We start from the raw sequence: 16,519 nt of genomic DNA on the forward strand, positions 1-16,519 counted from the left end.
TCTTGATCCTGTACAGCACTGAGCATTCTGACTGTGCTCAATACTGAGTTAACAAGAGAGGGGATCAAGCCACAGTAGTTGGACCTGTGTCTGGATTTCCAGCCCTCCTACAGTTTAGAGATGTCTGGTTCTCTTCCCTCATCCCTCCCGTAATAAAGAGAGGAGCCATCTGCAAAATTATGGGCCAGAGCTGGGGTTGGGTTTTGGGCGTATTTAGAACTGGGGGTTTAGTTTATTATAGGCAGAACTGGTAGTGGCATCTATAGTTCAGATTATTTTACGCTTTCCATTTTACGATAGTTTTCACTTGCTTATACCACGACAAACTTCAAGTATTTAAGCTGGAACATTCAGTGCGGGATGTCTGCCACAGGCTGAATATTTTGGGAAAGTTTCAGCAAAAATAACCAAGCCATTTCTGAGAATGAGATTAGGGAAAAAATACCTTGTTTTGCCCCTGTCAAAAAATTATTTCGCAAGGATCCTATGGAAACAATACTCCATGTTCCTGTAATGAAAGGCTGTAGTGTAATGCAGATGGGCAAGCAGGCAGAACCTTAATTCTGGCATTTATGACTTTTGCGTGCTTGACTTTGAAATAGGGTGACCATATTTCTGAAAATAAAAATGGGACAGCCTGGGGCTTGCCCGAGCGCCCCCCCCCTTCTTCCACCACACACAAGGTGCCAGAACCACCCTCCCCATGCCGCTTGCAGCTGCGGCTGAGCGCCTGAGCCCCATGCCACCTGCAGATAAGGCTGACCTCCCAAGCTCTGCACCACCTTCTCTGCTGCTGCTGGCGGGCACCGTTGCTTTCAGCTGCCCCCCAGGCAGCAGCCACTGCTCTCCGCTCTGCCTTGCAGCCGGGACAAATGCCCAGTTTTCTCAAAAAAGTAGGGATGGCTGGGACAGAGCTGAAAAAGGGGACTGTCCGGCCAAAACGGGACATGTGGTCGCCCTACTTTGAAACCTTTTTTGTCTTTGAACGTAGCTGTTTTCAGCAAAACAGAGAAGAGGCCGCCCATGACATGGGGATCCGGAGCTGGGCTTGATTCTGACGTGCCACAACCCCAGATTTTAGAGCATGAAGTGGGCTCTGGTTCTGAAGCACACACATCCTGATTTTGGGGGTGCCCAGATCCAGATCCGCCTTACATCCCATCCCACAATAACCCAGTTCAGAGGCAGGTGGGGGAGTCCCCTAGCTCCTGACTGACTCGTGTTCCACAGGGTTATCTACTTCCTTGAGGCCTGACAGCCCCCAAAGGTTCCTTAAATGACACGAGTGCCCCGCACAAACATGGCCGCCCGAGTAGACGTGTGGGCTCCGGAGCGCCCCGCACAAACATGGCCGCCCGAGCTACTTTTGAGTGCCCCGTGCAAATATGGCCGCCCGTGAAGCTCTATGGTGGATGACGTGCCCGGCACAAATATGGCCGCCCGACTGTTCAGTTGTGCTAAGGGGTGAAAGGTGAAAGGTGATAACGGCGGGGCCCTGGTTCCAGGAAGATGGCAGAGAGCGAGCGGCAGACAGGTGGGGAGAAGCCCTGCGACGGGTGGTTGGTGGTGGAGTAGGGCGGCACTGATGCCTTCTATGGGGGCAGGGGTCTCGTGTGGTGCCCAGAGGGGGGGAGGCTGCGTGATGCCCTCTATGGGGGCAGGGTCCCGTGCTCCGTCCTGGTGGGGAGTGAAGGCTGGGTGATGCGCTCTATGAGGGCAGGGGGTCTCTGTGCCCCATAGTGTGTGTTGGGGGGGGGGGAGACTGGGTGATGCGCTCTATGAGGGCAGGGGGTCTCTGTGCCCCATAGTGTGTGTTGGGGGGGGGGGGAGACTGGGTGATGCGCTCTATGAGGGCAGGGGGTCTCTGTGCCCCATATTGTGTGTTGGGGGGGGGAGACTGGGTGATGCTCTCTATGAGGGCAGGGGGTCTCTGTGCCCCATAGTGTGTGTTGGGGGGGGGAGACTGGGTGATGCGCTCTATGAGGGCAGGGGGTCTCTGTGCCCCATAGTGTGTATTGGGGGCGGGGGAAGGCTGGGTGATGCTCTCTATGAGGGTAGGGGGTCTCTGTGCCCCATAGTGTGTGTTTGGGGGGGGGAAGGCTGGGTGATGCTCTCTATGAGGGTAGGGGGTCTCTGTGCCCCATAGTGTGTGTTGGGGGTGGGGAGGGCTGGGCTTCTCATGAATCCATGTACCCTGGGATGGGAAGGGTGAGTGGGGGGATTCTGTAATGTAGGTTCACTGCCCCTTAGTAGGGATGGGATCTTGCTGTACTCTTTGGGGGACTGTTCCTGTGCTTGGAGCCTCATAGTGTGGAGGAGCAGGTTGTGATGCCCCTCTTTGAGATTATTATTCTGATGGCCTATACTGGAAGCCCCAGAGATACTGATGCTAACTATGGGGGGGGGGTTACTCTCCCCCTCTGCAGCCCCCACAACTTCACTTTTGAGCCAGGGGATGTGGGGGAATGGTGAATTACTGAAGTTGTTGGCACCTTGGGCCTTCTACCTGACTGTCACTGGCTGTTGCTAACCTGGGGATAGACCACTGGCCCAAAGCAACTCTTTTGCTCCTCAGCCAAGTGTCTCTCTCCCACCTATATTAAACATCTCCTGGTGCAGGCCATTTCAGAATCTAGGCTGGTGGTTAGAACAGAGGATTGGGAGTCAGGATATCTGGTTTCTATTCCAGCTCTGGGCAAATTACTTAGCATCTAGGAGCCTCAGTTTCCTATCTGTAAAATGGGGGTAATACCTACCCTTCTCCCAGGAATTAAGTATATGTGGAAAATACTTTGAGATCCTTAGAGACTATGTGCTATAGAAGTGAAAAGGATCCGAAGAGAATTTGGAGCAAATGTACAGAGGTGATTCAAATGTAGTAGCAGTTTTTGTTTTGAAATTCAAGTGGGATTTGTGTGTCCCCCATATATGACAATTGGAAGGGAATTAACAATGCTACTTGTGTCACTTGTGAATAAAGCTGTTAATTAATTCTTAAAAGAATCAAATACAAGAAACAAATGCAGAGCTGAGATCCAGCAGCTCGCTGGTTTCTGACTGAGGGGCCAAGGTATTCTGTTACCTGAGAAGCCTTCTCTCAGCTGGATTAGATCCAGGTGGATAAGCCGCATTTTCCTGGTGGGGAAAGGACTGGGAAAGTCTCCATTGTCAAGGTCAGTTCTCATCACAAAATACCCTCTTCTCCACCTCAAAGCACAGTTCCTTGCTCTTGCCTAGAAACAAGTTATTGTGTGTATACATATTACAGTAGTCCCTTTTGTGCTAGGTACCTGGTAAGAGACAGTCTTTGCTCCAGAGAACTTGCTTTCTAAATAGACAAGGGGTGGGTGGGGGGAAGAAGCAGAGAGATGAAGTGAGTTGCTCAACAGTGACAGAACTGGGACCATAGCTCAGGCCTCCTGAGTCCCAATCTAGTGTCTTATCCCCAGGCCATCCTGTCTGTGAATCCTCCTCTGTCCTGTTTCAGGTGATCAATCTTTTTGCTGGTCAGAGTTTTCACATCTTCCTTTATCAGTGCACTGAAAGTTTGTTGAACTTGCTGTTTATTGTCTTTGATTTTAAAGCATTATTTAAAAACCACTTACCATAACGTGACATTACTGAGTTGTGAGTTTGGTAACCTGCAGCTTTTCTGAATACAGATAAAATTGCACATGCATTGCACCTTCATATCCGGGGCTCTCAAAGTACTTTACAAACATCTGTTAACTAGCCCTCCCATCACCCTTGCAAAGAGGTAATGGTATATATTGTAGAAGGGGAAATTAAGGGACAGAGAGATTAAATGACTTTCCTGAAGTAGCACAGTGAGGCTGTGGCAGAGCTCGCAATGGAATGCAGGAGTTTTGACTCCTAGTCATCTGCTGTGATTCTAGACAGTGCTACCTTGCTGGAGAAAAGGGAAGAGCTGGTGAACGCTTCTGGACAGTATTAACTGTGCAAGTGATTATAAACATTCTTCTTTTAGGCAGTTCAGCTTTTGTTGGAAAATCATGTTTAGAATTTGCCGTTAGTACTAAGAATGATTATTTAAGTGTTGTCTGGGTGCTCGGTGCTGGACCAAAGGTTTGAAATGTTCTATGGTTGAAAGCATTAATCAAGGGACTATGATCTAGCTGTTTATTTCATGCTAAATACCCTCTTGGTTTTCTGATTCACTGTTTGCTGTATTGCATCTTGATTTTAAGTTTGCTAATGGCAATGTGATGCAAATATGCATTTAACCTTGTGGCAATGTTTCCAGCTCTGCAGTGTCCTCGCGTGGGACTGCAGGCTGAGACTAGAACCAGTTGTTCACCTTGGACTGCAGAGGAATTAGGAAAGGACTGACCCATATGTCAGGGTTTATTTCCTTTTTGTGAAAGCTCAGGGGAAAGAGGGTTCCTGGCTAACTGTGTACCTGGGTTGGGGAGCAGGAATGCTGCTGACGTTATGCATTAATTATTTGCATTTCTATTGTGCCTGTCATCCCAGGATCTCAAAGTGCTTTATAAAGAATCTCAGTTCGTACTTCCCAGTATCACCCTAAAGCCAATCTAGGGACACTAGTTGAGTACTGAGAGAAGAGTGCCACCTACTGAATCACTGATGCTTTGTGTTCACTGCAAAAAGAGGATGTATTTTTACATGGAGATGGCTCCCAATGTAAAACCACACTTTTCGCAGTGAAGACCTAGCCTAATGCTATGATTGCCATGACGCCTACAAAACACTGGATGATGATTAGGCTGGTGGTGTGCTGAGACCACTGCCTATCATGCTGACCAATATAGTCTCATTGTTCACTTATACTCCCCCCTCCATCTGTTGTCTCTTGTTTTATACTGATATTGTAAGTTCTTTGGGGCTGGACAGGTCTTTTTGTTCTGTGAATGTACAGTGCCTAGCACAGTGGGATCCTGGGCCACGACTAGGGCTCCTAGATGCTATGGTAATACAAATGATAAATAATAATGCTATTTTCTGCAGTGTCCTGGATTTCTTAGGGCTCAGCCATCAAGGTACTGAGCAGGCCTGACGCTGCTTAGTGTGTGAGACCTGATGGGATCAGAGCACGAGAGTGAGAACAGGTCATAGAGTTCAGTACCTTTTGGTCCAGAAAAATTAATGTTGCCATCTAAGAAGTGGCTGGGGTTAAAGGGGGAGTCTTTACTATCTGGCTATGTTTGACATCTCTCTCTTCTGTGTCTTCCAGGCTCTCCTGAGGAGGCAACGCCTCCCCTCTGCCAGAGCTTCATGATCCCCAAAAAGGAAATACACATGGTACCCGACATGGCCAAGTGGAAACGCTCTCAGGTATGGAACTGGGTCCAGGGCCAGTCTTTTAGGTTCCTGGTGTGCCCCCGAGGCATCATTTGCATGGAAAAGGCTAACCCTGGCTTGGGCCTAGCTAATGGACTGAATGGGGTTGGGTTGAGCTATGTGGAATAATCCTTTTTAAAAGCAAAAGAGCAGCATGGCTAATGCCACGTGAATTGTCATAAAGTTAGTCTACCCCAGTAACCTTTAATGACAACAATAGGGGGCTTTTGGATACTGACAGCTCTTGCTTGGGGAGTAATTTTTTGATGGCAGGTAGGTCTTGTCTACGTTGACACGAGTGTATCCTGTAGTTCATCACCAGTGGCAGCGGTAGGGTAGACAGAGCTCAGGTGTTTTTGCCAACCTGTAGGATTAGACAACACAGTGGTAAAATGCTTGAGCCGGGTCTACGCTCTCACTTTTGCTACCAGTGCTGGTGAACTGTTTTTCCTCTACAGAAGTGTTGAAGGGATGAGAGCCTGGAAGAGGAGGAGAGAGATCCTTCTGTGGGTTTTGATTAACACACAGGCATGGTCTATGCTGCAAGGAGATCTGTACTCCTCATGATCATGTTTAAACATGTTGCTAGCAGAGTTCTAGGCACGTTACCGGTGCAGATAGGGTGTAGTCTGAGAAACGTGATTGTGGCTGGAGTGACTCTGATCTCATTGAGACCATGGTATTAAACCCTGTCTACAGATGGTAGCAGTTGTGACGTGAAAAATATTCCGTTGGGTTCTGGTAAATAAGAAGTGTAAGGTCTCATTTATGCTGCAGCTAAAACAGAGTCAGGAGACCTGGTTACAACATGGTTAGAAGTTGCAGGATATAGCTTTGGCCAGTGTAGGGCTTTAGTCCAGTTATGGAGAAAGAAGTCACCAAGTACTCAGGATTTAATCCTAACCGTGTTGTAATGGGTACCTTTACTCAGGGCTAGTGTAGGCAGAGCCCAAAGTGCCATGGTGAGTGGGCTAAAACTATTAGAACTGTCCTCCTGTAAGTGTTACCCATTCCTGCATAGAGTCTAGGCTAGAAAGTGACTTTATAAGAATGATTATAACTGTCTTGATAGGTCTACCCTGGCCCTTCAAACCATGCTAGAACCTGGTTTACCCCCGCAGTGATTGAACTAAAGTTTGAGATGGTTTCAAATATAGTTTTCCCTTTAGTGTTGATAGGGCCTGTGATTATAGCCCTGTCCACAGTACAGAAGTATCCATGCAAAACTTGTTTTTGGGCCAGCCATTATAGAACATGTTGTCTCCTTTTCTGTATGACCCTCCATGTTTTAACCAAGTTCAGAAACAAAATTTTAAGTGTGATCACCAAACATAATTTCTTAATATTGTTATAACATAGCTTTCCATCCACAGTTATGTTTATGATCCACCCTGCCATGGTATAATATGAACCCTGATATGGTAGTTCTTGAACTTGAGGTGGCTGGCAGTCTAGGTACTAAGCCAAGAAACTGAGAGAAGTTGGCCCTTCCTAATGTTGGTGTTGGAAAAGGGAGATGATGAAGATATGGTGGTTCTGCTGGCGTGGAAGGGCTCTTAGCAAAAGTTTTACTACTAGCACAATTGCAGTTGGTACACTGCAATACATTGAGACAACTTCAGGCTCTCTGTGCAGTTGGCTTTTCCCGGTGTTATATCCGTCTCGCTGTGTGCGTGAACTTGCAACAGTTGGTCAGCCCAGCTCCCTTTGGACTAGATTGAGGCCATTCTCTTTGTCAGCAATACTGTTTTGTTGAGACTTTAGCCTCTCGTCTAACTGGCCTGAGTGATGTAATGAGTTTGACAGTTCTGAGCATTTCTTGAACTTGAAGTCCACAAGCAATGTGGTGTCTGCTCCAGCACATTGTGGCCAACACCCTTTTCGCCAGTCTGGTGTGGTTTTTTTTTTAAACTTGTGTGGAAGAGCCAGGAGAAGAGATCATTTTAAATGGTTAAAAAAAACAAGAACATCAGTCCCACTTAGAGGGCCTGTAGTGGCACTGGGGTGGCTGTTTTTAATGGGGTCTGCTTAGCTTGGTGCAGAAGAAAGGGCTGCAGAGGTAAAGCACATAGTTCCTGAGGTAAATGTTTAGGCTTGAACCACAGGAACTGTCACGATCTGTGTTCTTGTGTCTGTGGTCCAAACTTGCTGCTGAGGGGTGGGGACAGCAGGGTGGGAATAACTCTTGCATGGGGTCCAAGCTATGATGCCACCAAGGGGTCTTAAATGATAACAAGGTCTTCACGAAGGCCTGCGGCTGAAGCTTCCTTTGTCCCCTTGCTTGGGCTTTAAGTCTTATTTCTGCCCAGGACTTCTGTGGCAGGAAGTCATGGTGGTAGCAGGTGACAATGAGCTCGTCTAGACATTTGAACGTGTCTTCTCCAAAAAGAAAAAAGCCATTCCCTAGTCCCAGGGCTTTGTGGCACTTTCACCTTCGCCACTGTGTTTCCTGAGCAGCCTGACTATATTCCGTACATGGCACTTCACAAGCAGTGGGGTTGAAAGAAGAGAGGAGAAAGGTATGTGTTTGGGGCAACTTTCGGCCACTTCTCCTAGTTGCAGGCAGCGTGAAAGAAGGCCTGACACAGAGAGCAGGAGAAGTAGATAAAGGGAGAGGTTTGGGAGAAGTGATATGGAGTAGGAAGAAACAAGCAGTGATGTAGACAGGGCCGAGATTGTACAAAGCCTGGACATGAGGAGCTTGAACGTGGTGTGGTAAGAGACAGGAACCTGGTAAGGGGATTCAAGGAGGAAGGTTGTGGTTTGGGCTGTTTATACAGAGTTTGCTGGGTGTGATGTCACCACCAAGGGCTCAGGGTGCACTTAGTGCTGTTCCAGGAGTTCCCATCGGTGTAGGAGTCCCCAAGGACAAGGCAGTAACAGCAGAACAAGCCGTGTCCTGGGCTATCCCAGAAAACTGATGCCGTGGGTTGGGCATTGTCCCTTTGGTTTGCTCTAGGCTTCTCACACTGGCGTTGCTTGCCTCCAAAGTAACTGTCAGTGCTCCGCTAATGCCCCTTCCACTTGTGTTTGTTTGCAGGCGTATGCAGACTACATAGGCTTCATCCTCACCCTGAACGAAGGTGTCAAGGGCAAGAAGCTGACCTGTGAATACAAAGTATCTGAGGTGGGAAAAGGGCCCAGCCCTGTTCTTTCCAATCTTGCGTTTGCTCTGCTTTTGCTGGTGTGCCTTCCACAGCAGGGCCCAGGGCTGCAATGGCTGCTTTCCTGGTGTCCCACAGAGAATAAAGTGGAGCCAAACTGTATCTGCTTTCCTCTTTAACAGTGGTAGAGCAGCCTGTCGGGACTACAAGTACAAGATGTAATGCTTCATCCGGTAACAAGGTGCCTTTTGCTTACTCGCAAAACTTGTAATTGAGCAAACTGAGAGGAAGCTGGGGTGTATAGGGGCTCGGGGTGAAGAAGAGGGGCCCTGTTCTGTCCACACCCACTACGCTATTGCTGCGTGCTCTCAGCCAGAAAACAAGAAGCCATCTTATTTAAAAGCTATAATGGAGGATTGGGAGCCTTGGGTTCTCTTCCTGTTGTCTCACTGACTTGCTGTGTGACCTTGGGCAAATCTCTTAACCTCTCTTTACCTCTGTGTCCCCATCTCTCAAATGGAGTTATTAGTAGTGACCTCCTAGTGAGGGCTCATTCATGTTTACTTTGAGCTGAAAGATGCTACAGATGGGCAAAATATTGCTTCCCCCTTTGCCTTCGGTGCCAACGTTCTTTGGGTTTCTTGTGTCTTCACCCCTGAGGGGACAGTTAGATTCTTCAGACTGTAACAAGCTCCCTTTCCTGCTCTGTTGTCTGGGCAGCAGTTACAGCCGCTCCTGCCCCTTGGTGTGAAGCCTGTCACAGTCTCTAATCTCTATTGTTTGAACAAGGGGTGTGGTGCAGAGAGGTTTACCCTGGATCCTTCCATGTAGCTAGCCTTGCCCTGCCGTGCCTGAACTCTGACTGAGCCCTGCTGGGCCCTTTCTTGAGCAGCATTGGCTCCTGTGAGCTTGGGGCAGATTTTTGGCTGGGTCCAGACTGTCTAATGTTGCACTTTGTGTTCTTTTAGTTTGATTTATGAGACATGAGCAGAGCGGAGGCTGGGGAGGGAAGAGATGAGCTTGGCACTGAGGTGCCCTAAGCACTAGTTCAGAGGTGTTCAGCAGGCCCTTAGGAAAAGGTAGGGCATTAGTGACCTGGTTTCCCTGGGAGAGTTGTGTGTCTGTCACCTAGTGGCATTTGTAACACTGCAGCTCCTCGTGTACAAGTGTGCTGAAAGTTCTTTCAGCATAGTGGAGTCCATCCTAATGGTCTCCAGGATATTGAGGTCAGAGGAGAGATTCAGAGTGGACTCTCAGGGTTATGCTGCAGATTTCCTCTTCATGTGCATTACCTGCTGGAACTTGTCATGTTTCCGTCATTATTCCAAAGTAAGCGGTGGTGTAGCACTGACCTGTGGTTATTGTGTCAGTCACTGAACTCATCTTCCAAGCAGCGCTGGACTGAGTCCAGTGCAGAGTGACTAAGAGAATTTCTCGGGACCCTCTTAGCTCTTTCCAATTATAACCAGTCACAACTGTGCAGGTTAATGGGGCTGCTTAAAGGAGACCTTCAAGTGGCAGAGGGAGGAATGGACTTGTGCCCTGTCTGGCTGTGGCTTTCTGGATAAGGAGGCCTAGAAGGAACTTTTTTTCAACATGTTGGTTTTTGTTAGAGATCTCAGGCATGCCAGGGCTGGCCATCCATGTTCTAGATTTCCCTTGAGGAACTGGACATGTGGCTCAGAAACTCTCTCGCCCTTTGCTGAAAGAACAGGGGTGTGGAATCTCTACCAAAAGCACTTTTCTTCCAACTTTTGTTCAGGCATTTGGTTAAATAGGAGCTGCCAAAATCCCATGTTAAACAGTCTGAATAAAAACCATTCCCCATTTCAGTTGTTCAAGATTTGCCTGCACAGTGTGCCTCTGTCATAACCATGTTGGTCTCCAGTCATCACTAGAGTCTTACAGGGAAAAGAGGGTAGCAAGACCTGAATTTCTAATGTATAAAACAATCAGAATAATAACTTTAAACCCCAGCTGCCCACCCTTTCAGGCCTTTAACCTGAAGAAGCAGAAAAAGCATGAATCTGTTTTTTTCCCCTCTTGGCAGATCCCCTTTAAATGGTTTTAGTGCAAATGACAAATACCAAATGTGATGTCAACAACTAAGAAAATTTCTACAACTTGTCTTGCTGCCTTCATGCTGAGCAGGGTAGAAACCTATGACTGAAGGCAAAATGAATCTGCTTTCCTCTGGGGTGGAAGGTCCCATGGGTTGCCCTGTTGATGAGGCTGCATCCATTTTATTCCTGCTTCCTTACTCCCTGCTGAGGTTCCTTCTGCATCTTTATACCTTCCTTGCTGATCAAACATGTGGAACTCCTTCCTGCACCTAACACTCCCTCATATCCCTCCTGTGCATGCACGTCCTCCTTGCAACTGCTCACTTGTTGGTCCACCAAAGAAAGGAGTGATGGGAGAGGAGAAACCAGACCACCTAACAGTCTCCAGGATATTGAGTGGCTGAACCCTGTTGTGTGTCTGACTTAGGGTGTGATCCTGCAAAGTGAGCACACTTAGGGTGTGAGCAGGCTTAGCGCCTGTTAAAATCAGATGAAGTCACTGGGGGCTGAGTGCATTCCACACGTCTCAGGAGGGGCTGATCCACCTTGAAGGGCCAGACCTTCAGACTGTAACCTCTGTGGCACCGGCCTGGGTTTTCGTATTGCATTGAACAGAGGCTGCACTTAATAAACAAGAGGGCTGCGCATCTGCCTGTGGGCTGCGTATGGCTCCCGCAGTGGAGGCTGAGTGTCTGGCTGCTTGCTGGGAGATGTTCCTAAAGCTGCCTTCCCGGCCAGTCTATAGTAACAGCTGTGGCTTTGGCATGCAGGTCTAATGTGGTGGGGAAAGGTTAATTTTGAGCTTCCAAGTGAGCAGCACTGGGGTAACAGAACATGCAGCCTGCAGAGAGGTCTCCTACCCTTTAAATAGTCCCTGTGATTCCAGATCACATGTATTTTTCTGGTGTTTGCCCACTTCCAACTTGCATTTGGGAATCTCCTGCACTTGAATGGCTGCCACCCAGCTCTGGGGTGCCTTGCTTGGATTCTAGGAGGGAAGGGTGGGAAAGAGGCAGTCACTCTTGACACCAAGGAGCCTGACTGCTTGGGCTCTAGAGAGGACATTCCCATCTGATCGCCTCCAGTTGGCTGGCTGATGCTTGCAAGAGATGCTGTCAGGTCACTGTTCCATAGGAGGCTACAGGGTTCACCTTTGTGATCACAGGGCAGATTTTGGTCTGGGAGGGTGACAGGATGCAAAATCAGCACAACAAAAAGAAGAGGGGTGGTAGGGGGAGGGGGAGGATTTGCCCTTGCTCGGATGCCTGGGAAGGTAAAATAAAAATAGATTCTAAAAACCTAGCCACCCAAGACCATGCTGCAGTGGTTCTGATTGCTGAGTTCCTGTGAGCCCTGCTGTTTCCCCTGGCTGGGTTCACCCCTGACAGTATGAGTTTCCTCTGCCATGTTAATTCTGCTGGGCAATGGAAACCTGCCCCTTTTAATAAGCCCCTTTTCAAAGGGCCCCAAGCCCAAAATGCGCTGTGTCTCTTTAATTATTTATTGGCATGGCTGAGCCAGCAGCTGGGTCCTGCTCTCCTGCATTCAGCTGGGCTGTTTTTTAATCCCTTTAAAGCAGGCAAGTGAGGAAGGGATGCGTGACTCTGCCTCCCTTTCCTGAGGCCTGGAGGCAGAGACTGCAAGGGGGACAAAAGAAGAAAATTTCTTGCCAGCCATTTATCCAACCAGCACCGAGTGCCGCAGTCACGGCTCGGTGAGAGGGTTTGAAATACGGGAGCTGCTCGTAATGAGCTGCTACTGCTGACGGATAAATCACTGGCATTATTTAATTATTTAACAAAAGCCACTGCCGGGCCTCTGTTGTTAATTGGAGGGGAGTGCGGTAGCCAGGTCTGGCTGAGCTGAAAACCAAGCCCAAGCCCAACCCCATTGGGGGAGGGCCTGTCTCTGTGTTCTGGATTTGTACAGTGCCTAGCGCCATGGGGTTCTGATCAACGACAAGGGCTCCAACACTGCAGTACAGATAATTAATAATAGTCTCATCCCACTTCGCTTGAGTCACAGGTGCCGCCCTGTCACTGATTCCAGCCTGTGATCTTACAGTGGCTCCCAGGTTGCGTGTGGCCTGTTGTCTTACCCAGTGCATCTGCAGATGCTGTGCTTAGGGTACCCCCTGTGCTTTCTCTGCTTTAATCTGTTCTTGTCCACCCACCAATCACAGCCATCCTCTTTAGACCCCTTCACTGCTCTGGATTTGGGGCTCCTTTTGCAGCAGATAAATCCTAGATTCCTGCAGTATGGCTCTATGCTGCACCCTCACCTGTTTCCAGCAGCCCCTCCAGAGACAGTGTCTGGACAGGCACCCGCTAAGCTAGCTGCAGATGTCACGAAAGACCTCCCTGCCGGGGAGATGGGAGGGGAGGGGGGACTCACTGCTGGTTCAAAGGCAGAAAAGCGCTGCCTGCCTGTCTCTCCTCCCCAACCCCTCCAGTGGCGCTTCAAGGACTAGAAACTTGCTAGGCTCTGCTGTTTCCTAGTCCTCTTCTGACAGGCAGCATGAAGAATTGAACCACAACCCAGGAGACCAGCCGGCTTCACACAGTCGATGCCTCCAGCAAAGTCAAACCAGCCCCTGCCTCGTCTGCCCTCTTTCTCTCCTTGAAGGAGGAATCCCCTCTTGAGACCATGGTGCCTCTGTTGCCCAGGGCCCAGCCGGCTCTGGCTGCTCCGACTCGGGAGTGGAGAATCCCAAATGCATTGGCAGGTGAAAATATCTCTTGGTTGTTAGCGGGCCCTCCTAGTGCTGCCTTCTGCAGCTTAATCCACTGATTGGGGTTTGGACAATGATCCTGCCACCACGTTTCTGCTTTGCATCTGAACCGGGGTTGTAGTGCTGCCCTCAGAGGACGTCAGCTCTGGGCCCAGGGGGCGTTTGCATGTTCTGGGCTCAAACCCTAAAGCTCTCCAGCAGGCTGCATGTACCCGGGCAGTGTTGAACCACGCTCTATATTGCCTGCCAGTCTCTGCCCCCGTAGTCATCTCTCTCGCCCAAGGCTCTCCACTACTTAGAATCCTGCTCTCCCTTTGCTCTGGCCTTGTCAGCCTCTCCTTTAACCCCTGCCCAGGCTGCCTCTCTGTCCTCACATCACAATCAAGCTCCTCATCTCTACCTTCAAGGGGCTGGACGCTTCTGCCTTTCTTGCTCCTCAGTGTCCTCTCACTGCTCTTTCATCATCATCTTCCGTTCTCAGCTTCACGTCGTCAGTCACACCTCCTTCCTCTTTGGAATGCCTCCTGTCCCCCCTGCACCAACCGCTTTCAGGTCCCTCCTCAATCTCTCCTCCTGGGAATTCTCCTTTGCATGAGTGAGACTGTTAGCTCTTCTGGGCGGTGACCGTATCTCGTATGTATGCATTTGTGAAGGGCCATGTGCTCTGATCATCTGACTTGCAGAGAGGATTGGTACCGCTGGAAATCAGACTATGATGACAAGGTCCTGATCAAGGTTGGGGCCCCTTAGTGCTAGGCACTGTGTAAACACCTAGTAAGAGAGAGACTCTGCCCTAAAGAGCTTACGGTCTAAATAGACAGGATAGACAAAGAGTAGCAGGGAAACAGACCCCAATTCTCAAAGGTATTGGGTGTTTAACTCCTATTGAAATAATTTGGAGTTAGAAACCTAAACGCCTTTGAGGATCTGGGTCAAAGTGACTTGACCAAGATCAGTCAGTAGCAGTCAGGATACTTTCTAAACAGTACACTGTGTCCTGTGGGGAACATTAGATCTAAAGTGTGTGGTGCAGAGCCCACAACTGCGTGTCAGAGACCCCTGAAAGATGTGGCTCTACCCCCCAGCCTATTCCTACCTCCTCTGCTTCTGTCAAGTTCTCTTTGCAAGTATTCAGGCTAGGGAATTCCTTTTTTAAGATGAGATCTTAGACTCTGGAGTACAGTTATGTGACCATTTAAAAAATTTGCAACAATAGAGTATCTTATGTGGCCGAAGTATTGCATTGTACATGGGTCTTTGAGTCCCTGGAAGAGATGTCTGCCTGCTCAAGCTGCTGTTAATGAGTGGCTGTATCTGGGCTCTCAGAGAGCCCAGGTCAGTATGGGATGTAGGCTGTTGTCTTTTGGACTGGACTGTCCTTTCCTGATGTGAAGAGTTGGGGCTGGCCACTGTGGACCTTAAAGAGACGATGTGTGTCCCATTATCCCCTTCCATCCCTTGCAAGGTCCATTTGGAGGTCTGCGGCTCAATGCCAGGAAAACACTGGCAGGTGTGGGTAAAACAGAAATGCTGGAGCCTGGGGCAATGGTTTTAGGGTGACTGGCTTGTGCTTGTGTGTGAGACTTTCACCTCCTGTCTGATTGTGAGCTGTCACCCATTCTGTCCCTGTAGCCAATTGAAAAGCTGGTGGAGCTCCTGGATACCCTTGACAGGTGGATTGATGAGACCCCGCCAGTGAACCAGCCCTCTCGCTTTGGTAATAAGGCCTTCAGGACTTGGTACGCCAAACTAGACCAGGTATGTAAGGGTTAGGAGAGAGTCTCTTAGATGGTGGACCTAAAAGGATGGCTTCATCAGCAAGAAGTATGTCCTGCAATGATCATGGGAAGGCTGCCATCCTCATGTTGTATCTGGGCAGTCAGTAGATTCACCTACCAACTTGCAGGATTAGATGGGGACTATGTTTCAGGTCTTTTGATCTCAGGCCTGGTGCTGGTCTTGAACCCCCATGGGAGCACAGCTCACCTTTACATGCTCTTTGACAGGGTCTTTGTCCCCTGGAGGTAATCCCAAGGAGCTTCACTGACTGCTCTCCTTCTTTAACCATCCGTTGTGTCGACCAGCCTATAGATATGGCAGATGAGAGCAGGCACGTGACAGCCCACGGCAAAGCTTGGCCTGTGTCAGCTGAGAGTGCTCACTCCAGAGAAGGCTCTGTGCAGGTCACGGAGGCAGAGCGCACTGTAGTAGACTGCAGTGCATTTACCCAGTGACTCCTTCTGAGCCCATAGATACACTGCGATGCAGTTGGTTAAAGTTTCGTTTCCAGGGCAAGGTTCTACGTTGATGGCTTTGGAGACTGAAGTCCTCTCTCTCCAAAAAAGATACAGGCCAAGCTGTCTGCACACTGTTCCCCAACATGCCGCAATCCTGCCCTGGAGAGACCACCTCCAGCGATTTGTAGGGGAATTCACTCTCCAGGTCATCTAAGCCTGGAGCTCTCTGCTGAGACTGTCAACAAGTGGGGCGTCTGTATCAATGACTTATCAGAATGGATGCTTTTTAAGTGGAAGAAGTCCTAACAGTGGGCAGGGGAATAAGTCTCTCTCTCTCTCTCTCTCTCTCTCTGACTAAATCTCTGCCGCCCCAACTGGTGACCTACAAATTCACCAGCCTGGAGACAATGAATGCTGCTCCTTTTTTGGCCTGTAACGGGTGCTTTTGAATAATGTTGGAGTTCCTTATTTCCCCTAATCAATCTGGTTTGTTGGAGGGGGTGGCTCGCTCCATGCAAAACCAACTCCATCCAATAGTGAGTGTGTGTCCCTCCCCACACTGGAGCCTTATACCCACCTTTTGGCTTGTGGCACATCTAGGTTAACACTCGGGAATCTTTTGTTGTTGTGTTTAAGGACGCAGAAAACTTGGTTAAAACAGTGATCCCCGAGCATCTGGCTGAAGCTGCACCAGAGGTAGCCGTGTACCTGAAGGAATCCGTGGGGAACTCCACCCGCATCGACTATGGGACAGGTACCTTCACGTGCACGCTTAATTCATCTAGCCTTGCTGGGCTTAGACTCCCCAGAGTGAATTCACCCCTACAGTCAATATATGCCACTGCAGGGAACTACTCTGGATCATGTCAAGGCTAAAATTGGCCAGGAGAGAGCAGCGGATCAGAATCTGATTATACCAGAGCTGTGATTGATGTAGATTCTTGGCTGCCTCCACTTCAGTCCCAGACATCTTAAGTTTTTCAAAAGAAGTATTCTTAGCTTCACTATAGCATCTTCATCCAAGGAGCTCAAAGTGCTGTAGAAACATTAATTGACCATTGC

General features: G+C 49.0%; 1 protein-coding gene across 1 annotated transcript in view; it reads left to right on the forward strand.

Moving 5' to 3' along the window:
• The first annotated feature begins 1,466 nt into the window (after window positions 1-1,466).
• The window catches only part of PTPA (protein phosphatase 2 phosphatase activator), a 38,707-nt gene continuing 23,654 nt past the window's right edge, over window positions 1,467-16,519 (forward strand). Inside the window, exons 1-5 of the mRNA XM_074973441.1 lie at window positions 1,467-1,534; window positions 5,216-5,316; window positions 8,363-8,449; window positions 14,853-14,978; window positions 16,094-16,211. Of these exons, the coding sequence (XP_074829542.1) occupies window positions 1,510-1,534; window positions 5,216-5,316; window positions 8,363-8,449; window positions 14,853-14,978; window positions 16,094-16,211 (457 nt within the window). The 5' untranslated portion in view covers window positions 1,467-1,509. The remainder of the gene's footprint in view (window positions 1,535-5,215; window positions 5,317-8,362; window positions 8,450-14,852; window positions 14,979-16,093; window positions 16,212-16,519) is intronic.

The sequence above is a fragment of the Natator depressus genome, chromosome 16 (genome assembly GCF_965152275.1).
Source record: "Natator depressus isolate rNatDep1 chromosome 16, rNatDep2.hap1, whole genome shotgun sequence".
Classification (NCBI taxonomy): Eukaryota; Metazoa; Chordata; order Testudines; family Cheloniidae; genus Natator; species Natator depressus.